Source organism: Clinocottus analis, unplaced genomic scaffold, assembly GCF_023055335.1.
Source record: "Clinocottus analis isolate CAN_PGR_092001 unplaced genomic scaffold, fCliAna1.0.p SCAF_12, whole genome shotgun sequence".
NCBI lineage: Eukaryota > Metazoa > Chordata > Actinopteri > Perciformes > Cottidae > Clinocottus > Clinocottus analis.
In genome coordinates, this window is record NW_027175843.1 from 14001213 (window position 1) to 14015867 (window position 14655).

The window sequence follows — 14655 nt, forward strand, 5'->3', positions numbered from 1 at the left end:
GGGATCCATTAGGCAAAAACCAATTTCACACAGAGCCAATTTCATAAATATGGAGTATGGGCCCACCTTTAGCTGTGCATGACTAGCTTTTAGAGGGATATACAAAACCATAAACAACGATCCTGTGCCTGAGCAGTCTTTTTAAATGATAGCTGAAGTGTGTGGCATGGACCTAAACACATTAAGCTGTAATTTTAACAATTTAATGTTGATCACAATGAATAACTCTTTCATTCAAAATACAGACAACCCTTATGGAGGATTGGAGATGTCAAACAAATGATGCGGCGGTTCAATTGTGTGTTAAATGTAATATGTGCAAATGTACTGCTTCAATCTCATTTCCTGTGAGTGTATATACAATATTTGTTTTTGCTTTGGCTTGATTTGATTAATTTCTATTGCACCCTTATCATGAGCATTAGACATTACTTTCAGAACTTGCTTTGCAGTTCAACTTAGTGGTTGATGGTTCGAAGTCCACGATTTGGTTGATCTAAAAAAAAAAGGGGTTCTTGGGTTTTTCCAGATTTTTTTATTAGCCTTTTTATTCCAAAACTGACATTGACCTCGGATCTCTCTTGGGAGGTGCTGGGGTGATGATAATGAGGTTTTCTGGTAAATAATTGGCTTTCAATCACTTGGTTAGCACAGTCGCCTACCCGTCATTTTCTACAACATTTTAGACCCCACTATACTATGCCATGTTATGACATACTTTATTTTGACATTTAATAACATTGTTATGACATACTATATTATGACACTTCATAATATGGTGATCGAGATCATCTTGCGTGCCTTATGTTCCAGTTTCCAGTTCCTTTGAGTAGGTCATCGATATAGTCACCTTGTGTTCAACAGAAACATAAACCCTGCTCTGTCAGGAGTCAGACCTCACATAAATGCTGTAACTACATGAGAAAAACAACAATTTTAAATATCTCTGCCAAGAAAAAGAGGAGAGAGGTTATGTATTTTGAAAACTAATGTATTATTACTGTGGTATCGTAAGCTCATATGAAAGACCTGCTGATAACTTTATACAATGCTGCCACTTTACTGAAAGCTCACAAAGGCATGCTATAGCTTGTCATTAATGTTTAAGGACAATAATCCATTTTAGTCATTTAGAATGAGTAATTTGTTACAACAGAGAGGTCCTTACACGTAATGCCTCAGTAATAATAATATCATGATACAATATAATGCTAATATAATAATGAATAATATAACATTCATTGGTGGTATTCTACATTGTCAGTACTGTGTGTGCATTTGGCCATGCAGTAAGACTAGGTGATGTTTTTCAATGCAGGATTTTCACTTGTAATTATTTTTTTATAGTTATTTTTTATAGTTATAAAGTACTTGACAAAACAATCAGCTTTCAATGTGCCAATGCAAGACACCTTTTTATTTCCACAGTCCATGATCTGTTCTCTCTAAAATGAACTTCTGAGGTCTCAGAGGATTCCGAATATTGGAGATTTTAGAGATGCAGGAATACAGAAAGGCTGGACGCCTACTGTATGGCAGGGATGCTGCAACATCAAGGTGAGTTGAAACAATTGAGGAAACTTCATATTTTAAGCCTGCAGCAAGTCAGACTGACCTCTGCTTTGCGTTCATTCGTCTAAACTAAAGCGGCATATCTCTTTGTTTGACCCTGAAGCCATTTTCTTCCCAGCTCTATTGAGGTTTCTAAGAGGATTCTTTCCACCACAAGGTTGTGTTGTGCTCATAATGATCTGTACTCAGGAAGTAATTTCATATTCAATAAACTCATATACAAAGGTGCTCATTGCTCTCTTTCTGTTCCACAGCTCAGGACAGAATTCCTTGACCCTTTTATATGAACTGTGAGATAAAAATACAGACAAAGAGTAACCATACTGTAGCTTTTCACAATATTTTTGGGAAAAATAATCTAAAACATGACCTCAAAAAATTGAAGAAACTGCTTCAGATTACATTTTAATTCCTTAGTACATAAAACATTGAAGTATAATAAGTTATTAAAATGTTTAAATAAAAGGCATACTAAAAAATGTCTTTGACAACATACTATACTTTTTTAAATTCATCTTAACGACGTACAATTTTTTTTTACAACATACTACGCTCCTAAGTTATGACCTTTTGTTGACATACTATATTATAATATGTTTCATAAAAGACTCATAGTACAGTCTGTCATTATTTTTTCTTTCATTTTTTAGGGCAGAAAGAACACATACTGAGATTTGCATTTGAAGAAGGGATTATGGTTTAATGAGACAGCTACCTAGCCTATAAGTAACACATTCACAATTATTTATTTTGTATTTATATTAACCTTTGTGATGTGTACAGTGGTGGCTGCTGATATTTAATGCAAAGCCTCTCCACATGGGGGAATCAACAGCGGTGGAAGAAGGTGGGATCTGCAAATATCAGTTCTGAAGAGACGGCCACACTCATTAGCAGCAGGCAGAACATTTTTGCAAATAAGGGCAGAAGAGGTGAGTCAATGTGAGCATGGGGTGTTGAATGGTGAGAGAGTCACAAAATGTCAGGGTAAGTGACGTTATTTTGAATTGTTGTGTTAGTGGATTCAGGTTTGACTTGAGTGTGATAACAAAAAAACAGGTTTGCTCTGCGATCTAAATAAAGGTTCATATTTTAGTCATTGTTAAAAGAAGTCATGGCGCTATACCCTCATTAAAATCAAATAAAAAGTCCATTATTTTTGTGTATCATGTGGTTCTGTGCCATTGTGTTGTTCGGTAGTGTAAGTCATGAGTCATGAGACTTTGTGAGGAGAAATCAATCGAAAAGTTGCATTTTGAGTGCAAAGCATCTTTACTAAGCTCTTATATCGCCATCATATCAAGTTTATCTGCAACGCAGCTAAATAGAAGAACATTACATTAAAACCATTAAGCATAAAAAAATAATCATTTTAAAATGATTACATCCGAGCAATATATTCCACTTTTGGGGATTTATCGCAATAAATGTTTACTTTTGAACAAAAATGCCACTAAACCACTAAATAATATTTTTGTCTTTCTTTAATCCATCCTTACCTTGTAGTATTGTGCAACATTATATTGTGTAATCAACTGCATGTGTGTTATGTTAAACTGTGGGCTTAACTCATCCTTAAAAGATGTTTTCTGCTTTCTGTCAGCTCATTGCAGCTTAATATTCTGTTCTCGAAGAAGCATTCACAGCCGGATCACAGCGTAGTCAAAGAGCAAATGTTGCTAGCATTGTTTAAAGAGCGGTTGAGACACAGGAACAGCCCCGAGGAGAGAGCGCAAGCAAGCTGAGAAGAAGTGGAAACTTCATAAAACACGATCATCACCGCCAAAGGCTCACTGACCTTGTGAAAAAACATGAACATGAAAAAAGTCGCGGCAATGATCTTTTTAGTCCTTATAACACAACTATGTAGCAGGCCAAAAGTTTTATTTAGTGTCATCAATTCTTTCAATGATCCTCATCCTTCCACTTTAAAATAATCCACTCAGAAATGTGAGCGGTCAAGGTCAAGAGCATAAAAGTGCAGAACAGTCCTTTAACAGAAACTGTCTATCTTCCCTCCAAACTGTTACGATGACCACATCTCACTTAATAACTTCATAGAAGGAATTTTAAAAAATAAACTCCACCAAGTTGGATTTAGTTTAGTTTCTAAGTGTCTACAAAAAATAAGTTAATGTAGTATTGTCGGTTCTGGCTTGTTTTCACATTCTCTCACTTCTTCTCACTTAAACCCTTTTGTGTCAACACGAGTTAATGGTCTCAGTTGCTAGTTTTAAGTCTTTTTTAACACAGCGTCATATCCATTTCTTGTATTATTGTCCCATTTTGAGTAAAATAAACAACACAGAGGTCGTGACACAGCATCAGATCTTGTGCTTGTTGGATTTGTACGTTTCAGGAAGTTGTTAAAATTGCTAGACATCCCCAGTTTCAATGATGGAAAAGTGTGAGGGAAAGGGTTCAAGAAAACCTTTGTGAAATGAAGCATTATGACATCCTCAATTCATAAAAGTCCATGAAACTCTGCATGCTTCCACATCTTAGTGTTCTTGACGACTCAGAGTTTTTTCTTTTAAAGCTTTACATCTCATTCAACTTTCAATGAACTATAATCAATGTATTTCTATACATACAGGGAAAAGGTAGTCCATCATGTTATTTAATATTAGCCAGACAACTGGTTGTCTTTACAATTTATGTGCAGCAGTCTAGCTACATATTTTACCCCTCGTATAGCTTCTGTGCACTAGCTAAGAATACATTTAGAATACATTTTCTATGCTTTGCCTTTGCTGCATTTCAGCTTAATTATCCTACAATCTGAAACGGATGCATTTATCTGTGTGCAACTGTGCATGCATACAAATGGAACACGAGAGAGAGTAAATAGAGGAAGGGAAGGATGCAAGATCCAACTATTAAAGATGGGGATCATCTGTATTGTAACAAGAGGTACTCAATGAGCACTTTTATCACCTTATGGTTTTGCTCCTTTACTCAAGCAGCCGTTGTTGCCACTGCACTAGTCACCTGTCATACCTATGGGCCCCCTTAAATAAAAATGGCGGCTGCCCTGCATTGCATCAGTGAAAAGCCAAACTTTCTTAGTGTTTAGCCTGAAGGCTTTTATAATTATGTAGAGGGCGCTGGACAGCAAAGGGAAGAATGGCATGGCTGTCTCTGTCATCTGCAAGAGCTAAGAGAGACTTACATTGTGCAATGACATAAATCTACTATAATAAACTGTAAATATGCTTAGCATGATTTAGTCTTAAAATGGCAATGTATCCTGTGTCTTAAGGCTTTTTTTGAGCACTGCAAGCCTCACCAACAGAAAGGGATATTTTCAATGTGGCTCAAAAACAGAGGCGAGGCTAGGGATCAGACTTAACAGTAGCCTATGGTGAAATATTTACTCGGCCTAGATTCATATCTAATGAGCTTAAAGAAAACCAGTTATGCAACAGAGCCAATGTTAAATGTTTAATGTTGGGTTGTTGTGAACACACTGGATAGACCGACACTCTTTAAATGAGTTCCATCATCCAAAGACTTTGAATTTGAAATGAGCTCTTGAGGCTTTTTTCTTATGCAACCCTTATACGTCCTCTGACTATAAACCAACTCAATTAATCAATTTTAGAATAAGTGAAGGCTTATTCTTCAATATGTCATCTGCAGATTGGCTTTGAATGTTTTACAATTGTGTTGCTGTAATTAATTATGCAGTGTGAGTCGGACTTCTACAGCTGACTAAAATGTTGGAAGTTTTCCTCCAAATGTCGACCAGGCCTTTCTCAGTGGGAGCTATTTGGTGACATGACTGTGCAAGTGACCCTCCATGTCTTTAATAAGTAGTGAGTATTTTGCCTTAAGGTCCTTCAACACTTTAAGGAACACACTTAGCACTCATCTGTGCGGAGCTGTACCCCGAGGCTGGACAACGAAACAAGTGACCCATCTTGAAGGGCGAGTGTTTAATGAGTCTAATAATCCAACAAAAGCATCGTGATTGTCATTAAAACCTCTTTTTTTCTGTTTTTGAAGAGGGTGTTTCTTTTTTTCTTATTTTTCAGGGGCCATGTGTCCATGTCACTAAAAGCAAAGTGTCAAAAGATGAGTTGCTTTGAGACTGATAGCGCTGTGGTTCCTTCAGAAATGTGTTTTAAGTGACTATGCTCTGTAAATTGTGCTTTTGTTCAGCGTTTGACTTCACTCCCATTCATCAACAGTCATTCACAAGCCCTGCTCCAATCAAAAATGAAGACGAGTTGTTGGGGAGTTGCATGAGAAGAAAGCCTAATGAGCTCATTTCCAGCAGGTGCGTTCAAAAGAAATCCACATAAAAAATATATATTGTTACGGTTTTGTTTTAAACTATTAAACCCCTTTTAATGTTGATCTGAGTCACGATTTCAAATCTCAATGCTGGTGTAAAAACTGGAATAGTGTGTGGTATAGAAACAGCTTATCTGGATTTCTGTTTAACATTTGCTATGTGCATAAGTATGTGTGTCATCAACCCAAATTGATTGTCGTAAACCTGGATAGAAATAAAATTATGTAATTAGGAATATGTATAGCCATACCTCTTAAATTCTATTTAAACTTCACATCCTTGATATGTGACCTGAACCAGAACGAGTTGTTAAGGCAACGACAAAGACAATCCCTTACTGGTTTCCCACCCGTGATACTCATTACATTTTTATGTAATTATTGAATGAAATACTAATTAAACATGCTCATTTAATTACTTCTTCTTTTCTTTGAGTCGTTTACAGCAGCAGGCTTGCAGAGACAGCTAGGCAATGCAATATGGTGAGGAGAAGCTAGGAGATACAGGTACTAATGCTGGCCCTTTTCCAATTATATATATAAATATATATATATAAATATAAGTGGAAGGTCATAGACTTTGTTTATTTGGCCTGCTTCTACGATCAGGGTATTGTGTCTTGTATTGTATTTGCGTATAGTGAGTGTTATCTATTATCTACACAGAAAATCAGCCAACTAAAACAACTCTGTCATTTTAGATTTATTCTAATTAATCACATTTTACATTACAAATTACAAAATTAGTAAACTAGTCAAGCCATGCTGAAGTGAAGAATGGTTTGAGGCTTCAGGACATAATCCTATATGATACTCAGAGGCTGGAGCTTTCCCCGGTGTGTGTTCTGAGCTTTGCTACGGGTTTTAGCAGATGGGGCAGGTTTTCTCTCGCCTCACCGTAGTGTGATTGTGTGTGTGTGTGTGTGTGTGTGTGTGTGTGTGTGTTTGTGGGTGTGTTGGGGGATGGGGCAGCACACCTTGTCTTTAGAATTCAAGACAAAGCCTGAGTTACAACTTTCCTGGACCATACAGGGAGATCTTCCCTTGATCAACAGAATATCAACACCATTCACCACGACATTTAATTGCCACCCCCCTCTCGATAAACAAGGGGCATGATTGAGCCTAGTGCTTAAGTTTTGTGAGGCTGATCGCAAAATATAATCTTTACAGCCTTCATTCTTAAAGTCCTCCCTTGAAACCTAAAAACATAACAAAGGAGATTTGCCATCACTGCCGTTTCTCTTGCTAAGTGTTCCTATTTGTATGTTAACAAGAAAATAATTCAGAAGGTGTACTTTAAGTGGGCTCATCAATCAAGCTTATATATATAGGATTTAATGCAATTCAGGGGTAGAGTAATTACTTTCTGAGGCTCAGATTCTTCATTGTTAAGACATAAAAAGCTATCCCACCATTTGGACAAGCCAACTTCTGATAATCAGGATTTAAGAGATATCCAAAGTGAACAGACCCCGAACCCCTAAGTCCCATAAATTAAGTGGACAGTGTTGCACCTGTGATAAACACTGAAGTTACAACTGAAGTTGTTACCTTCATTTAGTTTTACATACATACATACATACATACATACATACATACATACTTTATAGTGGAGTTGTAAGAGTGTATCATCAACATATTTTCAGCATCATGACATTCATTCACGTTTATACGTAGCTAACAAAGGCACACTATGTGGTAGCCAGACTGGTAAAATGATGTACATCAACCACATCAGACTTGCCATCATCAGCAAACGGCTCAGGATTCGACTGACTTGCGTGTAATCGCATGACGTGGGGGCAATTCATTTCCCCCACAGCTTCATGGGCAGGTTCACATACTGTGTGTGTGTGTGTGAAGTCTATCTCTCCATTTGGAGACAGATAACTCACTGTAAATTATTCGAAGATTCCTGAGGTGCGTAGAGGCTGTCGAACAATGGGTGACGGTGTTGTTGCAGCATGCAGATACATTACGGCAATCTTCTCTTTACAGATGGCAACTCAAACTGTTTGATGGTCTGGGAAACAATTTAGATGCACAATCACTATTAGAACGAGATAGCCGACTGCTACGGCTAATGGGGTGGTGTCTTGCTGTCAGAAGGGTATTTACCACACACCGGAGCAGGGCAGACGTTAAGATGAGGCTCTGTGAAGCATTACGCTTCTTCCTCGCTGGACACGATGCACACGAGCGAGCGTCAGGTTGTTTCAGTTTGTCCCCCGATGATCATGCCGTCGTCGTCACCTTCTCTGTGCGCCAGGAAACAGGCAAAGTAAAGCGGCGTATGCTTGTTTCAAATACCATTTTCCCTTGCTTTATTTTTGCAAAGTTTTGAGAAAGCTACTCTAACACCAATCTGTTTCAATATCACTATAGAGAGTGATAACGCTTGTATATCAAGACCATTTTTTTTAAACTGCTTGTTTTATGTTAGGCATAGGTAACAATGGGCTCGTTCGTTAGAGCTGCGGCTCGCCTGCAATCCAGACGAGAGCAGGAGGCCGCTGCGGGAGGCGTTGACAAAAAACTGCGATAAGTCGGATAGTTTTCAGCTTCCTTCATAGTATACACAGGACGTTACAGAAAAAAATACTTTGCGTTAGTTCCGTTCTGTAGTCTACTTGTAGTTTACAGATCATGTTTGGATTTATTCATGTGATTGTAAATATATATTCATGTAGAAATGTGTGTGTAGTTGCTGCATCCTTTATTGTTTTTATGTCTGCCTGTGAAATACATTACTACTGGTTTTGATGTGTGTTGTATAAATGCAATTGTGCATTTTCAACCACACAAGATATGTTTTTAGATTAAACCTGAGACTAATAGTCAACAATTGAGCGTTAAGTATTACAACTACAAATAAAAAAAGGATTTTCTACAACACGTGGTGCTTGCTGTCTGATGTGGCGACAGCAAGGCGTTTCCCATCATGCACTGGGCCAGGTAGAGAGCTGCTGCACAGCCTGGCTTAAAAATCGATGAGCATGCTAACCAGCTAGTCCTGTAGCAATAGTGAGTCACTGCGGCCTCCAGTCTGCCCTCACGACAGGACAAAGTGGCGCTATCCCTCGAGCTTGTCAACCATGTCGAGGGAACAGGGTCTGTGTGCGGTTTGATAGGAAAACAAAGAAAACTCTCTGAAAGTCTTTGCCACCAGGAGGCTACTTCCCCGGGAGGCGGACTGGCAGGAGAAGGGCTCTCAGTCAGCGGTTAGCTGGAGCAACATGCGTTCAGCCAGCCAAACCCCAGCACTGGGGTTTCTCCTTTCTGCCACTTTGGATTTAATCCAATAAACAATCCATCAAAACTTACATGGAACCGTAGAGCGCCTGGTTCGTGACACAGTGAACGTGATGACAAAACTATTGCTGCTGCTGCTGCTGCCGTTAGTAGTTAGTATAACTGATGACGGTAAATTTAGAGGTAAATGCTATTTGTTAGGGCCTTCGTCCAGATCTTGCACCTTGAACATTGTGAAAGTGTGTGTGTTGTCGTCGAGATAGCTGGATAACACTATTTTGTTTGAAATAAAAACTCCTCAAATATGTGTTTGAGTCTACTTGTTTTGTATTTCGTCAATAAGCTGATTGGGCCCTGTAACAACCCGTTATCCACACATGGAAATCGGCCGCCAACAACTATGTGACTCATTCTGAAGGGATGCGCTGTCTTCTAAGCCCTTCTTGCTCCTCACCCCCATAAATAATTCATTTAGCACAGCATGAAAAACGCATATCAATTAGCCAGGTTTATTTTATCCGACAGTGAAAAAACAGCGGGTCTCTCTTCATGCCAGCGAGAGGAATGTAGTGAAACAGCGCATCGTTGAGCATCTCTGGACATTGCTGCTCAGACTGCATGGCCTCATTTTTCTTTTCCTTTAAAAAAAAACAACTGGAACAAAGTTGGACAGTGTCAGTTATTCTGTTTGATTTGCGATAGCTTCTCTTTTAATTGGTAAAGATTGATTATAAGTTGGCCTGCTGTGGTTAGCTTTAGTTACACACCCCCAGACCTCCTGAAGGTACCAATGGTATTGACCCAAATCCAGTACCGTATAATGACAATCATTTTTTAATCTTACCATGAATTCTAGTTTATTTTTTACTCCAGATTCTCTCCTTTTCCTTCCTGTCTCTGTAAGGGTAATGGACTGGAGTCATACAGCTTTGATGGAGTGCAAATATTTTAAATATTTTCAGGTTAACCTCAGAAAAAATGTAAATGTTTTATTGGGTGTTAACTACATCATAATTTCTTTCAATTTACTCGCCTAAGGAACTAAGAACTTGGAAGACAACAGGATTCAATTCAGACCCAATGTATTGTTTCATAATAACAGAGTTGGGTTACATTTAACAATACTATACTTAAATCAAAGTGGGATTTGCAGACATACTGCTTACAAACTAGGAATTTACCTGGGAGTTACTCTCAGCAATGAACACCTCAAGCCGCCCCTGTTGCTTGGTTACTGTGCCTGCAGTGAATCGTGACTGATAGCCTTGGGCTGCTTGGGTAAAATTAGTTCAACTGAAGATGATTTGAGACTTTACTTTACATAATTTGATATTCCATGTGTTCAAGTCAGTCAAAGGAAGGCAAACTAAGTATAATTTTCCGATTCTGTCTGACATAAGGAACAGTGAATACATTTAGATACTCTCACATCCTTGGCCAAATCAAAGCCAATAAAGTTAAATTATATATTCCAAATTACAGTTGACTAACAGCTGCTAACATGTTAACTATAACGTTAAAGCAAGTTATCCAACAATCCCAGTTGTCCTTCCACATTTCTTCCATTTTTTCTCTATTGTTTGTCAGAATAGGGACTTTTTACTTCCTGATAAACAAACATAACGCCCCCTGGTTGCATGAATATAATTCCTACAGAGATAACAGTGAAAAGTTATGAATAATTATTCCTCAAAGCATGCTGACATTTTGAGTCAGTTGATGTGACAGCATGTGTCCGACCATGTGAACCCACGTGGATAGCTTTGTACAGTTCATTTAATTTAATGTCACTTGTTTATTCTGTTATGAGGTGAATGATCCAATGAAGGCTTGAAGCATGTGTCTGTAATTCATTGAACTTTATAACGATGTGGCCTCTGGATGAGACTTGTTTTAGAGGGTTGTGCAATGGTTGGAATTTCTTAATTATAGATTTTACTTTGCATTTCATAGTTTGATAGAAAAAGTGTTTTCAGCCGCACAATCCTGTTTAAGGGTCAGTATGCTAAAAGATGTCATTAACATCTTGTGCCAAGCTGTTCGTTTGTACGCACCCCTTCTTTGAATGCAGTTGTATTGTGTGTTTGTGACTGGGATGTTTAAAAGGCACTCAGCAGGAAAACATGCTAAATTTAAAGTGAAAATCCTTAAAATTTCAGCCCCAAGTGAAAAATAAATTGTGCTTCCAGTTTAGCAATCTGGAATTTTGGTCTGCGTCTAAAATCCCATACTTGCGTGCTATTTATTTGTCAGAATCATTTGCATATTGTCTAAACATGGAGAAATTGTAATACCGAGAATGTCGGCACTGGCACAAGGTTTGTTCTACTGCAAATTTAGAAATATAAAAATGATATCAGTCGGCTAAATCTCCATTGTGTTACCTTCTTTGGCCATGGTGAATAACAGACCTTTAATGGAATGAAAATCTACGAGATTGCCACTTTAATGCATGTCCAGTACAAACAACACTTGCATACATTGAGCCACAGGCAGATTTGATGTGAGGTAAGACTTCTTTGTGTTTCATAGATGGTAATACAACAAACAAACAGAAACCGCTCCAAAAAATAATAATTACAGTAAAAGTCAGGCATGTAGTACATCATATAGTTCACAACATATTTAAATGAGACCAAATAAACAAAATGGAATTTGCAAAATCTATTAGTATTGAAATAAACCTGGGGAGAATGGAGTAGAGAAACATGTCAGCGCACCAGATGACTGATTAAGTACTGATCACAAATTAAAGTACAAAAGCAACCAAAAAAACAAACGCCCTCCCTTGAACCACAATAGAATAAGTCACCTTTTATTTGGGGGTTAGAACAAATTCTTCTTTTTCTTTGGTCCACGTTCATATTGCTCCAGAATGACACACTTTTGTCTTTTTAGTTGTTTGGGAGTTTTTCTGGAAGGGTCTTACTTGAAGTACTGTAAGAAGCCCTTCTTATTTGTAACATGTGTTTTTAGCAGGTCTCTGGCAATGGCCATCTCTGTTCCTTGGGTCACTTCTTGTTGTGAAAAGCAAGCAAAACGGTGAATAGACATTTGTTGGCGACCAAAAAGGGTTACAATTAACTTTTACAAAGTGAAACTATACGGAATGGTTTTCTTTCATTTTCAAAATGATCATGCTGCATAAAGACTAGAAATTACGAGTATAAACTCATGTGTACAATAAATACTGGGGTAACAAATTAAGTGAGAAGTTTCTCATAGATCATTAGGAAAAATGCTTTTTTAAATGCTTTTTTTTTTCCCTCCGCATCGGCTTCACTTTTTTTTCAAAACCTGATCACTCAAAAGTTATTTGTTAATCATGATTTACAACTGATCTGTAAAGCACGAGTAAATACATGTCGTGAAAAGTCATAAAGAACACATTTACTACAAATAAACATTTCAAAATCTTATTATATTATCTTATTAAACCATAGTACCAAAATTGTCATGATGCAGCAACATTGATTACTATTGTGTTTTGGTTTGGGTAACTCCTGAGGACTCCACTAAAAGAACTTCTTGACACCATGGGGTAGTAAAACAACATCTTAAAGAAAACCGTATTTCGGACATTTGCTCCCAATTTATTCAGTCGGTTTACGGAGGAAACCAAAAGGAAATGGAAGGAAGCTTTAGCCTTGCTGGTTCAGCCCTTTTTGTTGTCTTTCTTTCTGACGGTAGTGGAAGAGGCTGGTCGTGTCGAGCTTCCCCGCGTGGTGAATTGCTTCTGCAAACAGCTTTACCACCTATACGCACAAACAGAAACTAGAGTTGTTAGAGTTATATTTGAATTTCCCCGCTGCGGGACTAATAAAGGATTATCTTATCGTATCTTAAGGAAATTCCCTTCCTGAGTGAGATGACACGTTTACGAGAATGACGTATGGAGAGACAACCCGAAAACATAATGCTGACGGCTGTCGCTGAGGCATAAAAACACCCTGCTGAAGCCTATCCAGTGGGTTTCCCCAGTCACTGGTGCTGTGACCTTTACTGACCTGATGATTGGTGATGAGGGGAACGTTATGGTCCACAGCCATCCTACGGATGACGAAGTTATCATTCAGGTGGCGACTGTTGTTATTAGGCAAGTTGACCACCAGGTCAATATGACCCTCGCTGATAAGCCTGTGAAAACAAACTGAGTGTCAGAGTTGGGATACTACAATTGAATAAACTGTTTCCTGTAATTAGAGTTGTTTGTGTTGTTGATCCCATGAGGAGCCGAGTCCTCCTCCTGCGGCTCTTTGCAGCCCAAAGATTTGGTGTGTTCCCAAATGACTCTCACTGAGCCCTTAAAACGGAGCAACGCTTGTCTAAGCAAACTAGCTTATCTGACCAGCATAGAAGGACTATGATGAGAAAATTCATCTCACATACAGCGAGTCAAAGTGACCCAGTTGATTCACTGGGTCACCTTGAAATAACTGGGTCGCTTTGTCGACCTTACCGGATGGTTGGGATGCCCTTAGAGTTCCGTTTCGGCTGGATGTGAACGACAATCTTTTACCCATTTGTTTTGTGCATGGAATTGTGTGAAATATATAAGGGCACCGCTTCTCAGAGTGTGTCTGCTCCCTAGTGGTGAAAAATCATCATGTGCCAAATAATACATATGCCTGTTTTTGTAAGCTAGTTGGGGAGTGGGTTACACACACACAGGACTGCCATTTTAATGGTTAAATAAATCCAATACCTAGAACAAAGAAAGTATTTTTATTGAAAAATAAAGTTTAGTTTATTAGAAGTTATTTTGTTTAAAAAGGGAGTTTTGCAAGGTTGACACCTTGCAAAAAAGGACAATACACCAATAATACCCCTTTCATTAGCAGTGTTTGAATTCATTTAGTTCACCTGGTATATATTTTACTCGAACACTCACACACAACTGGCTGGGTTGCCTGATGCATTTGAAGGCCTTTGACAGACCGCATTGAATTAGGGCTGAATTCTAAAAGAAAATATGAAGGACATACAACAGTTACAACAAAGGTCATATTCTTCTCCAAAAAGAGCTGACCTCTAAGCCACCTAGCACAGCTGATGCCTCCCAGTCAGCCTTGTGTGTGTGTGTGTGTGTGTGTGTTTGTGTTTGTGTTTGTTGTTTTGGTCTAGGCCTATAAAATTCCCTTTCCATCCTCTTCTTCATTTCCAAACTAACAGTCCAGATGGCTTCAGTGTTGCATGATCATGGCTTGTTTTTGGAATCATTACCTGAAAATTGCAGTCAGTCAGCCTGCTACAATCAATCTATAACGTTTGAAAATAATTGTGCTTTTAACAACTGAACAATGACGTGAAGAAGTGCATATTTTTGCTTCAGCTGCTTTTTGAATGTTCACAACCTTGATGTGACAAGACAAGACTTTCCTATTCAAGCCTTAATTTTGGCTAATGCAGTAACTCTGGCCTTCTAAGTCGGCTACATCTTCTTTAATTTTGTCAGCATATTACAGAGATAATGAGGGGGCTATGCCCTTAGAAATTAAGGCATCATCTGATTAGATATCTGATTAGATA

The 14655-nt window shown here is 38.2% G+C and overlaps 1 protein-coding gene across 1 annotated transcript in view; it reads right to left on the minus strand.

Annotated features, from left to right (window-relative positions):
- Positions 1 to 11586: 11586 nt before the first annotated feature.
- The window catches only part of cps1 (carbamoyl-phosphate synthase 1, mitochondrial), a 45732-nt gene continuing 42663 nt past the window's right edge, over positions 11587 to 14655 (minus strand). Inside the window, exons 37-38 of the mRNA XM_068572124.1 lie at positions 13134 to 13263; positions 11587 to 12881 (exon numbers count right to left, since the gene is read on the minus strand). Coding sequence (XP_068428225.1) covers positions 12768 to 12881; positions 13134 to 13263 — 244 coding nt within the window. The 3' untranslated portion in view covers positions 11587 to 12767. The remainder of the gene's footprint in view (positions 12882 to 13133; positions 13264 to 14655) is intronic.